A 20,386-nucleotide genomic window follows, 5' to 3' on the forward strand; every position below is an offset into this window, starting at 1 on the left:
TAGTTTTCATATTTGTTGTAAATGTAGTTTAAACTCGTGGTTATGCGTTAGAGTGGTGTATTTTGTTAGCAGCGTCATCTACAGGGTTCTTTTTTTTAATATTTATAATAAAGACATATTCTGTCATTTTAAAACCACCAAAGTGTGTATTAGGTTTCCCCGTTTCATAAAATGTATCGTTTGATACGTATAATGCTTTAAAACTGTTTTTTGTTTTTGTTTTTTACCTTAGAAGAGATATCATTATCAACATTTACCTCAGCGAATGTCAATCGCGGTGTCAGTATTTGATGAACTTATAAAGACTTCGGTGAGTTATAAGTGTGACCAGCATGTGCACGGGATTCTTCCCAGAAGAATGAGTGGTCGCATTAGCTTGTACGGCTTAAAATGAGCGAGTTTTGTTTTGACGTTTGGGCCAGTTTTACATGTTGTATCCCTAAGGAATGAAACGAACGTTTTCCTGGCTTACAATTTTATTTGAAGTCACACATGCTTCAAAATACACTCACTTGTATGGAATTGATCGCTGAATCCGAAAATGTAAGTGAAATTGCCTTGTTTTTTTTTCAACATTATCTTCTATATATTCTAAATATATATCTGTGCAGTGTCTGTCTTGTCTTGTCTTGTGTTGTGTTGTCACTGAACTACTCCCTCAAACTTTTGTCAAATCGTACTATTCCAACTTGACCCACGGCGGGAGTATGCGCTCTACTGAGTGGCGTTCTAGTTTATCTCTTGATTCCAGCTCTGAGGGTTTGCTTTGGCCTTTAGTTCTTGCTTCACTAACATGTAGCCTGCTTTTGATATGTGAACAAAATTTCCTCATTTTCTCATGTCCTTCTTTTTCCTGGTATAAGAGGTATTTTCTCATGAAGTATTACATAATTATTAGTGGGTACAGGATGGGGAGCTTTTTGGCCCGGCATTATGGAGTGTTGTGAAGAGAGGGGGTGTCCAAACTTGCTGTAATGATGCATTACATGATATGAATGTCCCCTTACATGGATGTAACCATACAAACTGCTATATCAAATGTGTTGGGTTGTTTGGTATATATTTCTCTCCAGACCGAACCACATCCACAGCACATGATGCCATATGCCATAATGTGGATTAGAGAGCTAGCTATGTAATTGATTTTTTTTTTCCAGACAGGATGGAGCTCATCATGGCCTGGATTGTCTTTATATGATTTTCTCACACCAGCTCAGATATATAAACAAGATAAATCGGTTATATGCACAGCAGGATAGATATATATAGGTGTGTGTGTGTGTGTGTGTGTGTGTGTGTGTCTGTGTCGGTCTGTGTGTGTATGTATGTGTGTATGTATGTGCTATGTACTATGTATGAATGTATGTATGTATGTATGTGTGTCTGTTTGTCTGTGTGTATGTATCTGTGTCTGTTTGTCTGTGTGTGTGTTTATGTGTGCGTGCGTGTGTATGAATGTATGTGTGCGTGCATGCGTGTGCATGCTTGTGTGTGTGTGTGTGTGCGCGCGCTTGTGTGTGTGTGTGTGTGTGTGTGTGTGTGTGCGTGTGTGTGCGTGCGTGTGCACGCGTGTGTGTGTGTGTGTGTGTGTGTGTGTGTGTGTGTGTGTGTGTGTGTGTGTGTGTATGTTAGTATGTGTGCGCACATGTATGTGTGTGTGTTTGTGTGTGTGTGTGTGTGTGTGTGTGTGTGTGTGTGTGTGTGTGTGTGTGTGTGTGTGTGTGTGTACACATGCATGTATCTGGCTTGGTAGTGCTGGTTTTGTCCACTAATGGGTAACAGTGGAACTGTTGTATACATTCTAATATAATACCCTGGTAGGTCGTCGGTCCTTATGCACATTGATTGTGCCTTGGGGACCACAACTATAATGGTACCAGAATAAGCCTCATGGCTGGTAATGGGAGAAATTGGGGATTTGGACTGAGTGCTGGCACAAAATTGCCTACTTTTGCAGAAAAAAACACAATGAGATATTTAATGGCCACCAACAAATGCTGGCAGACGGCACCCTCGCTTAACGTCCCATCCAACAGCTGGCTCATTCATTCATGTTACGTGCTCTGCCTAAGAAGCACCAGTTTAAGTTTATAATTGGGTCAGAATCATACCCATTGCTAGATAGCTCAAAGGTGAGTGCCACCTGATTGATCTACCCTGTCGGCCCCATTGAGTTAGCCAACAACTGTAGAATGATTGAAAATGTTTGCTCATCCATTAACGTTTTAATTTGAAAGCGATGAGCAAGAAAATCTAAAAATATGGGGGAAATTTCACATCTATCATTTTTCTAAAAAACTTTAGCATCGTTCAGTTTTCAATGTTCATGTAGATGGACTGAGCATTTCTTCATTCTGGCAGATACACACAGAGGAGAAACATAAATACCAAAACATCCCTACAACAGAAAGAATGAACAAATTCATCATTGTTTTGTCTAAAAGGCAAAATAGCTGCATAAGAGGCGAAAGAATGTGGCCAGCAGGCTTGGGAACACCTTTCTTGAGCAGCATGCTTATCGACTGAAAAAAGGAAAGCAATTGCAACATTAACTGGTAATATAACTTGCTGGTATAAGGGAAAATATGCTGAGAGAGAGATGGACACACACACACACACACACACACACACACACACACACACACACACACACACACACACACACGAACACACCTCCAACACACGATAAAAGTGCATGCAAATGTACAAGATAAATCCCCAAATAATCAAGCTGATTGGGAAAGCCATGGATCTGTGGAATACCACACTAATCCTGCAGCACTCAGAAGGAAAGATTGAAATACCAGGAGTAGAGTTCTGTTTTGCCTGGGCCTGGACCCATGAAGTACCCTCATTAATGAGCAAGGACACGGATACACCCTAACATCTAATAAAAGAACATCCAAAGAAACATGAAAGGTGACGCATCTACTATAACTGGAAGATTTACAACTCTGCACCGCACGACAAAAAACTTGCAGACCTATTGAAATTAGTGAAACGGTTCGCCGATGACATCCAAAGAGAATTTGACATAAATAAGTGTGCCAAATGTACATTCATGCAAGGTAGACCAACAAAAACGGACAGAATAAAGTCTAACTAAATACAACAATACCGGAGATAGACAACTAAGCATCTTACAAATACCTTGGAGTTGAAGAGGGCCATCAAACTTATCATAAAAAATGCGCAAAACAATTAAAAATGAATACAAGTGTAGAACGATGCTGATCCTAAAACATATCTTACCCCAAGGAACAAAATTGAAACCATAAACCAACTGGCAGAACCATTGTTTCAGTACAGCTGCGGAATAGTAAACTGGCATCAAGCGGATATCAAAAAACTAGATATCAAAACAAGGAAACTCCTCACTAGCCAAAAAATGTTGTACAAAATCAGAGCATCCCAAGAATGTACCTGCCGAGGAAAGTAGGAGGTGGCGGCCTGATGGAACTCAAGCACGTGCAACAGAGCGATGACTCCAGGATTAGCAGAGTATGTGAAAAGCTCAATAGACTACAGAATACAATTTGTGTACAAGCATGAACACCACAAACCAGAAAAGTATCTCTCACTCACCTTGCAAAATCTTCCAAAAACAGGTGCAATTAGAAGATGTCACACACCAAACCGAAACAGAAACAAATGAAAAAACAAAAGAAAAGTACAGGATGAAATACCAGCAGATATATAGTGACAACTGGGAGAAAGACAAGAGAGCAAAGAAAAAAAAGAAGAGTTGGACAGATTGGAGATAGACAAAGAAGGATCAATGGAATGGCTAAGAAGAGGTCAGCTCAACGGACGGAGAATGAATCATTTATTAATGCCCAAGATCAAGGACACTACACCAATTGATTTTAAAAGATGGCAGGACTGAGTCAAATGCACAAGTGTAGGTTCTGCAAGGTAGAAACAGAAAGCACGAGTCACCTCCGACCTGGATGTAAAAAAAAAATCATGTCAGAGCAGCTGTACACCCAAAGGTACAACAAGGTATGTAGAGTACGGTAATCCATTGGTACATCTGCAGAAATTTCAATATCCCAGTTCTACAAAACTTGTGGAAACATGAACCAAAAGCAATCATTGAAAACAAGGACATAATGATCACGTACTGTATGATGTAATGATCTAATCCATCGTGAACAAAGAAGACAAAGCATTGCTACCGGACATAGTACTCAGGAACAAGAAGGAAAAGACAGCATTGCTGATTGAGATATCAGTACCCAGTGATTTTGGCTAAAATAATGCATAATGATATAAATAATGATTTAAGTAATGATAAAGAAGAAACGTACAGGGAACCTAAAAAATTAACACAAACAAACTACAGTTGGAGGTTGTAAAGGGCTCATCGACGATCATGAAAAGAGCCTTTGGAACAAAACTCTGAGAACAACACAACTTAGCCCATGAATCACGATACTTCACAAACGGGGGTGGATACTTCGAGTCCTGGGATAAGTCTGTATCACCTTCGAAAAGGCAAATTATGGAGACTAGCAACAGTACCTGCCCTACGGGTGGGGCTTCAATTGGGAAGCCCAAATGAAAAGGTAAAATACCAGAAATTGAAGGCTTTTTTATTTTAAACAATTCATATAAACATCCGTTGAATCATATCACACGCAAATCATCAAATTCTAAACAGTACATGGCTAAACAGTACATGGACGATCACGTACCACGTACGTCTCGCGTCTCGCTCGCTCTCATGTTGTCCCGATAATGATCCTTCCGCAGGTTCACCGACAGAAACCTTGTTACGACTTTTACTTCCTCTAGACAGTCAAGTTCACTCATCTTTTCGGTGCACCGGCACAAGCCGAGAACAGCCCGAGCAGGGGCTGATCCGAGGATCTCATCAAACTGTCCGATCGGTCGTAGCGACGTGCGGTGTGTACAAAGGGCAGGGACTTAATCAACGCGAGCTGATGACTCGCGCTTACTGGGAATTCCTCGTTCATGGGACACTGTCTCAAGCCCCAGTCCCCATCACGGATGGGGCTCAGCGGTTTACCCGAGCCTGACGGCGAAGGGCAAGGTACACGCTGGCCCGTCCAGTGTAGCGTGCGTGCGGCCCCGGACATCGAAGGGCATTAAACGTTCATTAAACATTAAACGTTCTTTAAACATTAAACGTTCATAAAAGGATTACGAAACGAAAAACATTACGAAACTAGAACGGGCACTCGGTAGAGCGCATACCTTCGCCGCAGCTACTGTTCTGTACTTGGCATGGGAGTGTAGGGAACAGAACAACAAAAATACGATTTTGACCTTTTCGTGACCTTGACCTTGACCTTTGACCCGATTGCTCCCAAAATCTAATCAAATGTGTCCCGTATAATAACCAATCATCCCACCAAATTTCATGCAATTCGGTTGAATACTTTTTGAGTTATGCGAATAACATACACACACACACACACACACACAGACATACAAATAAATACACAGCGATCAAAACATAACCCTCCGCTTTTGCGAAGGTAATTACGTTCACACCGTCACGTCAAACACTACCGTAAACACATACATCGTCACAACATCGTCACAATGAAAACATCGTCACAATGAACGTTATGCGAGCGCGAATGTTATGCGGGAGTCCAAACCTGAGAATGCTGGAGACCAAAGCTGAAATTGGGAAAACTAAATAGCCTATTTTACTCCTGGAGATCCCAGGATTACCCACCCAAAATATCGTTGAGATCGGTTCAGCAGTTTTTACGGTACCTTCGAACAGACAGACAGACGGACATTTGGTGAATTATAGTAAGATCGTCACAATGAGCACATCGTCACAATGAACGTTATGCGAACGTGAATGTTATGCGGGAGTCCAAACCTGAGAATGCTGGAGACCAAAGCTGAAATTGGGTAAACTAAATAGCCTATTTTAGTCCCAGGGGTCCCAGGATTACCCACCCAAAATATCTTTGCGATCGGTTCTGCCCTTTTTTACGGTACCTTCGAACAGACAGACGGACATTTGATGAATTATAGTAAGATAACAACAAACGACACACACACACACACATACACACACCTGGCAATTCTGACACAAATCTGACAATTCTACAATTCTTTTTATTAATTGTACAGTATCAGCTAGTCCTAAAATATCATACTGTATTATCATTTATAATTCCCCTATTGGCTATTCATAAATATAAGGATTGCTGTAAATGATGGTAATTTTACAACATCCAGTATTCAACTTTATTTTCTCCACCATCTGCGATGGGCGGAGGTTATGTTTTCACACCTGTCTGTTTGTCTATCTAATAGTATGCAGGGTGTCTCAAAAAGTTGTGGACGGATTCAGCTGAAATTTGGTGGGCAGGATGGGTATGTGACAAGGACGAAATAATTCGGTTTTGGTGAAGATCCGGATCCGGATACAAAAATTGTAAAAGTGATTCTTCACCATTGTTTTTAATAAGTGATTCTTCATCGGGCTAAAAACAATATATAGTACCATATCTCAAGAAGGTTAGGGAAGGATTTGGACGAAACTTGTTGGACAGGTGTGTGACAAGGAAGAATCGATTCAATTTTGGTGAAGATCCGGGTCCAGCTAGTATATTTTTTAAGTGATTCTTCACCATTGAGTGATATGGCCAACCAGGAGCTCTCTACTGAGTGCCGTTCTAGTTTCATCTGCAACCGTATCATAAAATAGCTTCTAAGGAATGTTTTCAACATTCCTTCGAAGAAAGGAAAGCAGAAATTTATATCTAAAAAAAGGCATTCGGACAATGTGGAATGGAAAAGCATCGCGTTTGTCATAATTTCGTGTGAAATTCATTATTATTGATTTCGATTTGTCATCCTAAAAAGGAAACTGAAATGTGAGCTTGTTTTTCCTTTTTTAATTCGAATTATTTTGGATATATGTCATCATGAAGCTGATCAAATACGAACCCATCATTGATTGCTTGTAAATCAACAATGAATCTAAAGATGTTTTCACATCTTCTTGCATTTGTTAGTTTATTTCTGCGCATTCGGGTGGTCCGAAAAATGAAATTCCGAATTTTAATCTTGGCTCTAGTCGCCCTTGATAGGTATCACCCAATAACTATTTGTGCCAAATTTTAGCTTATTTCGGTAACATTTGGAGTTTGCGCCATAAGTTTCAATTCTAATGATCTGAACCATCTGTTGAAAAATGTTGCCTTGTGCAAACAGCCATGCATCCTGTACATTTTAGGTTTGTCTGAAGCAAATTGGCGGATAACTTTTGACACAAGGCTTAAACACTGACCACAACCCCGTAAACAATGCTTGGGATCCAAATTTGAACAAAAAAAAGATTGTATAAAAAAACAATAATCTGGCACGACCTCTATTTCGCTCCAATGTCCTTGCATTTAGGGGCGTAGTCATCTGATATAGTGGAACAAGGGCGCAATGTTTATTTTTAAAAAATTTGGAAAAAAAACATGAATATTGATTTTTCTTTATAAACCAGTTTGCTCTTTTTTATCTTGCTATAATTCACCAAATGTCCGTCCGTCTGTCTGTCTGTCCATCCATCCATTTCCAGGTACCGCAAAAACGGCTGAACCGATCGCAACGATATTTTTGGTGGGTAATCCTGGGACCCCCTGGAGTAAAATAGGCTATATTATTTTTCCAATTTCAGCTTTGGCCTCCAGCATTTTCAGGTTTGGACTCCCGCCTAACGTTATTGTCCCGGGTACCGCAAAAACGGCTGCACCGATAGCAACGATACACCTCCATGCCCGTGGGATTCCCACGGGTGACCCCATTAGTAGACTATAATGTATACTTTATTACCTTTTGCAAATGCTTTATCTACCACTCGGCCCAATGTGGTTACGTGCTTGTGATGTGGAATGTGTGTGTATAATGCAGAAAAATCACAAGTTGATAAACATTTCGCCTTCCCCTTGTTATGTCGTGGACACTGTCGATTATAGGTTTGGAATTATCAATGATCTATAATTTTTTAATACCAGAACAAAGCTTCAACTTTTCATGGTAGTTTTTAAGCATTTACATATTAGTTTCATCGCCCCTGTAATACTACCTGACAATGGTTTCAAATTGCATTCATCACTTGCGATAATGAATCTCATCTTACAAGGACTTTTGTGCATTTTTGGGATCCAGTAAAGGCACTCAGGTGAAAGGCACTCAGATGGCAGCCATCTGGAGAATGTTTTGGATAAAGCTTTGCTTAACGCAATCCATCTTCCAAGGACAGTAGAAAGCTGCGGATTGTTGAAATAAAATAACTCTTTGAAGTTCTAGAGCAAGGTTAACTGAAATCTAAAGCCTCAAATGACTTCACCATAAGAATGGGAGATCACAACTTCGCGATTTGAAGATCAAGGCAAAAGGATATCATCGATGTGGGATGTTTTTACAACAGCACTCAGACTTCATGACCTTTCAGAAGGACAAACGTGGTACAGTCAAGAAAGCATTGGCTATCATCAAAGACATGACCAGCATTACATTGGGCAAGCTGCCAAGAATTATGGAGTGTGCTTGCTACCAGATCGAGGATAGGGATGCTCGGTGACTTGTGAAAATTCAGTTTGAAACCAAATTTACCTGATTATTCATTTGTGAATGTGCCACCCATGTGACTCGATTACCATAAAACTCTTGCTTTTGCTTATTTCTATGAAATAGGCAAAGTATTGTGATTATGAGGTTTGTTGTAAGTTAAAGTGGTCACGAAATTAATTTTCTGGAAATTGACACTGAAATATGTTTGAGTCTTAGCTCTTTAGCTTAGCTCTTTCACGAGCCTCGATCTTGTATACAAAAAAACAAAAAAGAAAAAAAAAAGTGTATATGCATATAAACCACTCGCTCTCACACTTAACTCATACTTTAGAGGTTGTTGTCTTTTGGTAACTTCAAAGAGAGATCTCTCATTATATATCTTTCTATCTCTCTCTCTCTCACTCATACAGCAACAGGAGCAAGACCCCACCAATCTATACATCTCTAACTTGCCGCTCTCCATGGATGAGCAGGAACTTGAAGCTCTACTGAAGCCATTCGGTCAGGTTGTCTCAACACGCATTCTCCGGGATGCCAATGGTTCCAGCCGTGGTGTGGGTTTTGCACGGTGAGTCCTACAACTTTATCAATCAATGAGTGAGAGAGATAAACGTGCACCTACAGTATAATATATTGTTCTTTTTCTCCAATGTCAGTTAGCATTTTACATAAAGGCCATTTTGTCCATCTGTGCATAATCTAAGGTTTCATGGAAAATTAATAAATTCAATCAAATTATTGACCAAGATGTGATTGGACATTGTAAGAGGTAAATATGTAACATCTTGAAAGTATGAGTCAAACGACCCAATAATTAATTGCATTATTGATGATATAGGGATAATGGTGGTGGATACCCAGTATGAATGATTGTTTTAAGGCCATTTTCCCCGCTAGAGCGGGGGTTAGCCTTGCGGGCCCCATGACAATCATGGTTCCCTGTTTGAGGCAATGTTTTTATGGCCGGATGCCCTTCCTGACGCCAACCCTTCGTCGCTTCTTACGATGTGCAGGGATACAGTGTACCTATTCTAAACCGGGGTACACACCGGGATCATTCATCCCAGCAAGCTGGTACTCAATTTGCCGACCTCGGAAGGATGATACCCAGTATACTCTTGAAAAAGGAATTATGGTGTTTATAACAAGTCGTGAACGAATGCATAGCTAAGAATCAATCCATGACAAGTTGCAAATTCCATCGCAAAATGTGTAAATTTCCACTGAACAATTATGAGAATCGAACCGACACCTGTGAGGGAATTGCAACAAATTTTCCCCATTCCACCATCAAGTCAAACTTTGTCACAGTTTCATCAAGTCACAGTTTATTACTTTGTCCTCTGAGACAACTCGGGTGCTATGCAAACTTCAAACCCAACTTATTTTCCAGCCTTATCCTTATATGTGTGCTTCTCTACCCTACTATCTGATCTTACATTTAGCAACATTTAGCGACATGATTTGCCGCTCCATTCCTCATCCCTCAGATAGGCAGTCTGCAGCCTCCTCACTCTCTGCAGACCTGGACAAAATCACAGACTGGTCAAACAAGTGGAACATGTCTTTCAATCCTGACAAATCTCACACTCTTAGGATGTCTCTCCGAAAAGACCGACTGGACAACCCTCCCATCCACTTTCTGAATAATCCTCTCCAAGAAGTTCTGTCGCTCAAGCTTTTGGGTATCAATATCTGCCATGATCTTTCTTGGGAAAACCACATTTCCAAGCTGGCCTCCAAAGCCAGTCGCCGTCTGGGCATCCTCCGTCGTGCGAAGTCCTTCCTTGGCACACCTGAGCTCCTCACCACATCCAAGGCTTTCATCCGCAGCTCAATGGAATACTGTTCCCCCCTCTGGGCCAGTGCTCCTGCCTCACACCTAGCTCGTCTTCACGCTGTTGAAGCCAAAGCTTTCAGAATCATTGGAATCTCCCGCGATGAAGCTAACTCCGAGGGCCTTTCACTCACTCACCGCAGGCAGGTTGGTGGTCTTTCTGTCTTCTACCGACTTCTCTCCGGCCTTGCTCCCCCAGCTCTCTCTGTGCTGTCCCCCAAATATTCCTACAGGTCGCACAAGATCTGCCAGCAAACCTCTTATGGTTAAACTGCCAAAATCAAGGCTCTCTGCTCACCTTCACTCCTTCATTCCCCTTTTCACCCGCCTCTGGAACAACTCCCCCACTCCCTTCAATCCAACTCCTCCCTCCAGGTCTTTAAAACAGCTGTTCACCACCATCTCTTATCTTCTCCCATCCAAAACCTTGATCTTTTCTACCCCCGTTAATTCACTCCAGATACACTTTTTTTCGAAATTACAACTTGCAGTCCTTGCAGTGTCCATATGTTTTATACCTCTCCCATCTCCCCCCCCCCCCCCCCCCAAGCAAACCTCCCCCCAGGACAAACATTTATACAAATATTCCTCTCAGGATCACCGCGCTTTAGATAGATAGATAGAGATAGATAGATAGATCACCACAGTACCATAATGATCATAATTTCTGACTTGCATACTGTTAATGTGTAGCGGTTACCGGTAGCATGACACAATTACCCTGCACCGGCCGATGACGCAACCGGCGAGCGGTCACGTGTCCGGACTCGCCCGGGCGTGTTGAGACTTGCCTTTACCGGGCGAACGCTTGCCTTGCATACCACGCCCCGTTGAGAGGCGTGGCTTATCTATTTGCATACCACGCCCCGCCTGAGAGGCATGGCTTTTGTGTGTTGAGTTTCTGATATATATTGCCGCCCGTTCGATGGGCTGATTCAGTGCTTTGGAGTTCGTTTGAGTGAGCTGGGAATAAATAGCTCAGAGAAACCTAATCCTGGCGTCGTCCATTTTGTCCGATTTTATCGTGCGAGCACAGCTCTCACAAATGGATGAATAATTCCACTCAAGTTCCTTTTGTCATACTAGGGCGTGCCCGCACGTACGTGCTTGCCCGTACGTGCGTGCAAAAAAACATGCGTGCAAACAACAACAACAAAAAAAAACTTTGAAACCACGTGGCAGTAACGACCACAGAACCCCCCCCCCTCTATTTACATGAAATGGTTTGGTCCATTGGCAACTTTGAAACCACGTGGCAGTAACGACCACAGAACCTCCCCCCCCCCTCTATTTACATGAAATGGTTTGGTCCATTCGCAAAGCCAAAGCGAACGGCTTGCGAGTACGGTGACCATACCTTGGGAACCACTTGTCCGATTAATTTCAAACCTTGAAAAGGCACATCCTCGGGTCCCCAGCAATATACCTGGCAAGTTTCAAGTATATCGGACCGGTAGTTGTCGAGAAACAGCGGTCGCATACATACATACAGACAGACACACACACACACACACACACACACACACACACACAGAGATTACTGGAATTATAGATAGACTAGGGCATGCCCGTACTATATATATATCTAAAATTATATCCCCCCCCTCTATTTACATGAAATGGTTTGGTCCAAAGCGAACGGCTTGCGAGTACGGTGACAATCCCCCCCCCTCTATTTACATGAAATGGTTTGGTCCAAAGCGAACGGCTTGCGAGTACGGTGACAACCCCCCCCCCTCTATTTACATGAAATGGTTTGGTCCAAAGCGAACGGCTTGCGAGTACGGTGACAATCCCCTCCCTCTATTTACATGCAATGGTTTGGTCCAAAGCGAACGGCTTGCGGAGTTTGGTAAAGAAATCGCCATAGCTCGGTAACTACTTGTCCGATTAATATGAAACCTTGAAAAGGCACATCCTCGGGTCCCCAGCAATATACCTGGCAAGTTTCAAGTATACACAAAGAATTAAGTTAAGCACCCCCCCGTTTTTTTACAACCTCGCACATTACAAGTTTGTTGTTGTCAAAACAGTGTTATATACCCATGATATTGCTATATTTTCTGGAGAAGTGATATTATGGTCACATAAAAACATAACAATCATGCCGTTTTCAATATTGTATTCTGAATAATTTAAGGTGAAATTTTTTGGGAATTTTAGGCATATTTTCACCTCAATTTAAGTATGGAGCTATAGGTCCATCACGGACAGTGTGGATGACGTTTATGTTTTCTAACGTACAGTCATTGTTCTGAGAAGACCTCTAGCGATCTTTGCGTCAATAACGTGTGTAGGACCCACGTGATCGGATCACTGACTCAACCAATCACTTTTTTTCACTTTGATCACTCAATTTCATCAATGGATAATTGCTAATGTCATACCAATCATTATTTGATCTCACATACCTTAGAATATATGCCAATGTATACATATACACAAAGAATATATATTAGGGGGTGCTTACCTTAATTCGTTGTGTAGGGGTGCTTAACTTAATTCTTTGTGTATATATCGGACCGGTAGTTGTCGAGAAACAGCGGTCGCATACACACACACACACACACACAGACAGAGATTAGTGGAATTATAGATAGATGTCAGTCTCTCGTTTGTATGTTTGTTCTTTTGTTTGTTTGTCTGTCAGTGCGATAACTCACGAACGAGGTCAAGGTCAAGGGATAGAACGAGGAGTCAAAGGTCAAGACCGTTAGCCAATTGATTAAGAAATTGTTTTACAATTATTATTTATTTATTTTAATTACACAATTAATCAATCAATTATTTATTTTCTTTCTCGTTTGGGCAATATTTCAGGCACCATTTGAGCTAGGAAGCTTATATTTGGACACAACAGTGACAAAGGGCTTTGGCTATAAGGGTATTTTTTCATTTATTGATTGATAAATTAATCGATTGATTCTTTAATTTTTCGATGAATTGCTTAATTAATTGATTTTCAAAAAGTTAAAGATTTGAATGAATCAGTGGTGGTTTACGAATACTATTAGCCAATTGAATAAGAAATTAATTATTTTATGTTTATTATTTATTTATTGTAATTATTAATTACTTATTTATTTTCTTTCAAATCTGGCAATATCTCAGGTACCTTTTAAGTTATGAAGCTCATATTTGGATAACGTAATTTTTCATTGATGTAATTTGTTGTTCATTGATAATTTTTCATTGATTTTGTTTTTTGTTATACCTGTCAGGCTGCCTACTGCCTGACACCTTCTTGTTTGTTTGTTAATTTGTTTTTGTCATTTATACCTCCAATCCCTCTGCATGTATTATTGATTATTTTCCCTGATATTATGGCCTTGCATGTAAAAATGCAGGTTGCTTGTTTGTTTTTCTTGTATTTTCTAGGATGGAATCTACAGAGAAATGTGAAGCTGTCATTCAGCACTTTAATGGAAAATTCATCCAAACCCAACCCAGTATCCCAGGTATTACACGAACAGTCTTTTCTCGACCTTTGAAGCATGTTGGAAAGTCTAAACTTTGATTATTTCACAAAGTGAAGAGGAGTTACGTTTTGAAACGTAGAGGAGTATACAAATTCACCAAATATGTGGAATGTTCAAAATCTACTTGGAACAAGATACTCACAATAGTCGAATAAACACCAAATAGGTATTATTTTTCAATATACAGGATTATTCGAAAGGAAGTATACACTTCAAAAAATGTATTTTACAAAAACTACTGAGGATAAAACCATGCTTCATGTACGGATCGAAAGGAAATCTTTTAAAGTTTTGTTTTAATCTCTTTTTGGTTTAATCTCTTGCTTTTGCTTGTAATCTTTGTCTTTTCTTTTAATCGTTGTTGGGGGGAGGGGAGACGTGCTCAAAATGGTGGCAAGAAAACAGGAAAAAGCGTTCTGCATCCTGGAATTAGCGAAGACAAATTCAGTGACAAGTGTCCAGTGACATTTTAGGACACTTAATGAAAAGAACCAGCCAACCAGGAAGTCCATCTATGACTGGTACAAACAGTGAGAAGGTGCAAGTTGTCTCTGCAAGAGAAAGAACACTGTGCATCCTCAGACTTCAGAGGAGACTGTGCAGCAAATTCGGAAAACATTCCAAAGCAGTCCAAAAAGTTCAATCAACAGAGCAAGTGGGTCTCCTCTTGCAGCCATACTAGCCATAATTGTAGGTAATCAGGCCTGTACAAAATTTTTATGCATGACCCTAAGCATGCCGGGTTGTTATTTGCTCAATGAACACATGGGTCACACTTGTGTGGAACCCATTGCTTGATGTCCCTCATTTAACAAGGTGTTTCCATGTTTTTTGTCCACTACCTGTATATTACCACCCCCAAATCTTTCTCCTGCGTCACATGCTGCAAGACTTTCCTTTGCATTGTGCAGTCCCTGTTTTTTTTTAGTGTTAACCCTCCCGAGAACCTTACATTTCCTAGTGTTACACTTCTGAAAATTGAGATATACTACATCCACTGGAACTCCATCATCTCCAGGCAGTAGCGGACTGGGTCTTAAAACCGGCCCGGGCATCCTTCACCTCGGTCGGCCCATTATTCATTTATATGTTGCTTATCTGAGAAAATAGACGAAATGCTTGAAAAAAAAAACAACTAAATAAAATCCACTAAAAATTAAATTTATTTTCAGTAACACAAGCACATGTCATGTCTAAGAGAGTAGGTGCCTGCGCAGTTCGCTGCTTCTGGCAGGCACACCATCAATGATATCCTTAGTTTCAAGTTTGGCCAGGATCCCTTTTTCCACAGACATCAACATGAACGCCTCAAGATGTTCTTGTGTCATTGTACTTCGCAGACGGCTTTTGATTCTCTTCAAAGCAGAGAAAGGCCGTTCACATGCCACTTGTGACACAGGCAGCATAAGCAGCAGCTTGTAGGCAAGCCCAATGCTCTTGTCGGCATCAGTGAAGAGGTTCAACTTGAGGAGCACCTTGTAGCAGCAGAGAGGACAGGCTTTACATGACTTACATGTACTTGGCAGAGTCTTCCTGTCCTGTTCAGACTCACTGTCCTCCTGCACTGTATAAGCATCTGCTTCTGATTGTTTCAGTGTTGACCATTGTTCTACAAGGCTTCGCAGTTCTTTTCGTCGTTGTTCCGCAGTGACACCATCATCAAATCTCAGCAAATGTTTATGCAGCTCTTCCATAGCTCCCGATGGCACTTGATCAAAGTTCCTTGGGTGAAGAAGTGAGAGATCAGCATACAATGTTGATGTTGCTGATCTGTCAAACCGCTGCTCAATGCTGCTCATAATAGTGTCCCCTATTCGGTTGTACACTTCAATGCGATACTTCTTTAATGGGTCAGAAGCTGATGTAGCCTCATCTATGGACAGTTCGCCATCAATACGTTTGTGCTGTCTTTGCCGTTTTATAGGAAGGGACTCTTCCATAACAAGATTTACATCCATTTCATCCAGCTGGTCATTAGCCCATTGAACAAACTTTGCAGCTGCATCATGACAAGCTTGGAAGTCATCCCGTAGCATCTGCATATTCTCTAGCAATTCATCCACCAACCGGTGCACAGTCAGCAGATCCAATTGCACAGTTTGTAGATACTTGGAGAGCGCTGTAGTGTGGGAGAATACTTGCAGATATACTTGTGCAGTCAGAATTGTTTCAAACTGCAGGAGACTGGCAATGTATCCCTTCACCTTGGCCTTAACAGCTGCTTGGATCTGGTCAGCAACTAGTATGGCATTAAGAGTGGTGATAACTTCCATGAAAAGCGCTCCAATTGGGTTGTTGAATGAACCAAAAACCTTCTTCAAGGCGGCATCCTTTGACCACCATCTAGTTTCTCCGATAGTTCCCATTCGTTTCACAGTAGTAGAGTGTCGACTCCAGATGTTCATTCGCTGATAAGATTCCCGAAAGAATACTGCAATGTCATTCAGTAGTGAGAACAGTGATGCGCTAGTCACCACAACACTTGTAGCTTCGGTCACAACGAGATTTAACACATGTGCGTGGCACCAAACATGGATCTGCATTGGAGCTTCCTTTGATAGCAGAGTACTGAAGCCTTTGTAGCACCCCTGCATGTTTGCTGCACCATCATCTGCACTCACTCCACCATGACCCATTCTTCTCTTCTGGTTTGCTTTATCTATTGTTTGTTACAGATGCAGATGCTGAAATTTTATTTTTTTTGCATCATAAGTCAGTTCGCGACATTGTTATCAATACTAGATCAGTAGGGAGTAGACCTATCTAAACTTACTTGGCCTATCGGCTCAAAAATCCTTTTAACTGTTGATTTGGTAGTTTTTACAATGAAGGAAACACGTATCGGGAGTACATACGACATAGCGATTGTGAATGAAACAGCTCTGAGGCGTCTTTCGCTTCGCATCGCAGTGACAGTGAGCACCAACATGGCGGCTGTAAGACTAAAATCTGGCTTAAAACCCCCTCACCTCACAGCGCCACAGCCTTCAACCAGACATATTAACACACTCCTCCCCCTTCATTCCCGTTCTTCAAAGCAAAGCGGTAAAAATTGTTGTGTCGCCATTATATATGACGAGCAACGGTACCCACCCTAAGGGCGGGGCTTCAATTAGGAGGCGCGATTTATTTTAAATATCACACGCAAATCATCAAAATCTAAACAGTATTTTTAGAATTTCAATTTTAAAAAAACCACATCACTGTTCATATCAGTAAATATTATTGCATCGAGGTTTCAATTCGTGATATCAACTGTACACTTTTTTTTAGAAAAAAAAATTGAATGATTTTGTACGGTCCCTCTTCTTCAGCTTAGAACTTCAGGATACACGACATTGCTGATAAAAGTTCCTTTTCTCTCTTTGAAGTTATTGGCAAACATTTTTATATTGTCACTGCTGCCAACGCGACGCCATGGCATTATTCATAAGTCATAACATTCATTCATTCATATAATGATCATTAAACATTATTCTTACGTTCATTAAATGATTACGAAAATAAAAACGAAAAACATTACGAAATTACGTTCACACCGTCACATCAAACACTACCGTGAACACAAAAGTCACAAACATCGTCACAAACGTTACATTACGTAATTCAAACCGTGAACACATCGAATATTGGAGATTGCGCAAACGATTTGTTTTCTCTGGTACGTGTTACTGGGCGGGTACCGTTGCTAGTAATTATAATGAGGCGTCAGGGGCGACCTTTTGAACTTTTGATATTTAGCGGGGAATCCCCGGGGATGGAGACAGAAGTTTTCCGTGACAAATTTTTTTTCAGCAGTTTTTTTATCCAGCCCAGCGGCCCATTTTTTACCCAGCGGTCCCAGCCCACCGGGCATTGCCCAAATGCCCTATGGCCAGTCCGCCCATGTCTCCAGGCATAAACTGCTTCAGAGAACTCAGACAAATTGATTCAAAATAACCTCCCACATGAATCCACATGAAAGTATCCACATGACAGGCGCCAAACAAAAGAACAATTTCTTTCCATTGTGTGAAACCACAGTCCAATATTTATGCCTGTATGGCTGTATCTACCTGCCTCGGCAGACAGACCATCATGCAGTCGAGTATTACAGTCACGTGAAAAAGTAAGTACACCCCATGTAAAGTTTTGACTTTTTCAATATATTTCAACATACAGCTATTTGATCTTCCTTTCAACAATATTGATAGATAAAGGTGATATAATATAACACATATCATAAAGCATTTACATTTTGTAGTCCATTGTATAATTTAAATAAACATAAATGCAAATTTCACATGTGGAAAAAGTAAGTACACCCTTGGCTCTAATAGGTGGTATTGCCCCCTTTGGCAGAAACAATCTCAAGTAGGCATTTCTTATAACTGTCTACCAGTCTCTGACATCGACTGGGAGAAATTTTTGCCCACTCCTCCATGCAGAATTCTTTCAGCTGTGCGATGTTTGAGGGGTTTCTTGCATGCACAGCTCGTTTCAAATCCCCCCACAACATCTCGATGGGATTTAGATCCGGGCTTTGACTTGGCCATTCCAGATCCCTCCATTTCTTTCTTTTCAGCCATTCCTTGGTGGATTTACTGGTATGTTTAGGGTCATTGTCATGTTGCAAGGTCCACCTTTGGTTGAGATTCAACTTTCCAACAGATGGCCTCACATTATCCTCAAGCACCCTCTGGTACAATGAAGAATTCATCGTGGATTCTATGATGGTGAGCTGCCCAGGCCCTGATGCAGCAAAGCTGCCCCAAACCATAATATTTCCACCACCATGCTTTACAGTTGGTATCAGGTTCTTGTGGTCAAATGCTGTCTTTGGTTTTCACCAAACATGTCTTCTGGTACTGTGGCCAAATAGCTCAACCTTTGACTCATCTCTCTAGAGCACATTGTTCCCGAAGTGCTGGTCTTTGCCTCGGTGTTCATTGGCAAACTTTCGTCTTGCCCTGATGTTCTTTCTGGACAGCAAAGGTTTCCTCCTGGCACACCTCTCATGTGGATCAAATTTGTGCAGTCTCTTTCTAATGGTAGACTCGTGCACTTTGACATCAACAGTGGCAAGAGCTACCTGTAGGTCCCGTGATGACATTCTGGGGTTCTTAGAGACTTCTTTCAGCATCTTGGGGTCTGCTCTCTGGCTGAACTTGCTGGGGCGGCCTGGCCTGAACAAGTTGGCAGTTGTTTGGAATCTTCTCCACTTGTAGATGATCTTCCGGACAGTCGAATGGTTGATTTCAAATTGTTTGGAGATCTTTTTAAATCCCTTCCCAGACTAGTAGGCATCTATAACCTTCTTTCTGAAGGCCCCAGAGAGCTCTTTTGATCTAGACATGGTGACGCCGCACACTTCAACAACAAAGAGCAAACCAAACGAAATGTCTGAGGTTTAAATAAGACAGGTTCCTCCAAGATCCTCTCTAACGATGTTCTAATCATTTGCACCTGAGCTGGTGCACCTGATTCTAATTTTAGGTATTTCAAGTAGTGATAAATGTAGGGGTGTACTTACTTTTTCCACATGCGAAATTTGCATTTATGTTTATTTAAATTATGCAATGGACTCCAAATGTAAATGTTTTGTGATATTTGTTATATTATATCACCTTTATCTATCAATATTGTTGAAATGAAAATCAAATAGCTGAATGTTGAAATATGTTGAAAAAGTCAAAACTCTACATGGGGTGTACTTACTTTTTCACGTGACTGTATATTGCAAGATGACTTTGAATGTGTGATTATTGTGGTTTGTGGATATTGAACTACCCATGATAAAGTTTGGGTCCTGTATTGATGATATCAAGGAATTTACAAAAGGGTTTGTTTGCCATTCAACTTTGAGCAACTGTTTGTCAACATCTGTATTATTTCTGAACATAGTTTCCAGCTTCTTGTGTACTTGTGCAAATGTTGGGAGGGAGACTTGGGAGGGGCTTGAATGGGGCTGGTGTTCATCTTTACAACTTCAAATCATAGTTAAACAGCAACGACACTAATTATTTTATTTTTCCCCATGGAGGTCAGATCAGCATGTCCTGACTTTTCAGTTATTTCACAGTAACTGTGAAAATAATGAATTGTTGGATATTAAAATATATATATTTTTTTTTACAATCATTGATTTTTTTTTATAATCATTGACATTGAGCACAATTTTTTTTAATATCTTGGCCAAAGGTCAGGTAAAAGGTATTGTAAATACCTCCATGCAGGAGTAGCAGATACATTTCTCCCATTTGCTACTCCATTGCTGTCCTTGCTCGCCCCCTCTCCCAACCCTTCCCTTTTCCTTGTCCTTGCTTGCCCCCTCTCCCAACCCTTCCCTTTTCCTTGTCCTTGCTTGCCCCTGACGCTTTACAATACGTTTCCAGTTTTTATTCGTCAGTGAATCTTTTTGTTTCTCTTTTCTCCAGGCATGTGCCTTTTCCTTCTTCTCCAATGTAGCGATGGAATGTGACACAGCATGCCTTTTCTCATGTCTTGATTTCCTTATCATTTAAGATTT

General features: G+C 41.0%; 1 protein-coding gene across 3 annotated transcripts in view; it reads left to right on the forward strand.

Moving 5' to 3' along the window:
* Window positions 1-20,386, forward strand: part of LOC137434244 (RNA-binding motif, single-stranded-interacting protein 3) — a 561,728-nt gene that overhangs the window by 436,544 nt on the left and 104,798 nt on the right. For all 3 annotated transcript variants that reach the window (XM_068127062.2, XM_068127063.2, XM_068127064.2), the window contains exons 5-6: window positions 8,973-9,130; window positions 13,778-13,857. In XM_068127062.2, the coding sequence (XP_067983163.1) occupies window positions 8,973-9,130; window positions 13,778-13,857 (238 nt within the window). The remainder of the gene's footprint in view (window positions 1-8,972; window positions 9,131-13,777; window positions 13,858-20,386) is intronic.

This window comes from Myxine glutinosa, chromosome 10 (assembly GCF_964187855.1).
Source record: "Myxine glutinosa chromosome 10, kmMyxGlut1.1, whole genome shotgun sequence".
In the NCBI taxonomy this organism is placed as follows: domain Eukaryota; kingdom Metazoa; phylum Chordata; class Myxini; order Myxiniformes; family Myxinidae; genus Myxine; species Myxine glutinosa.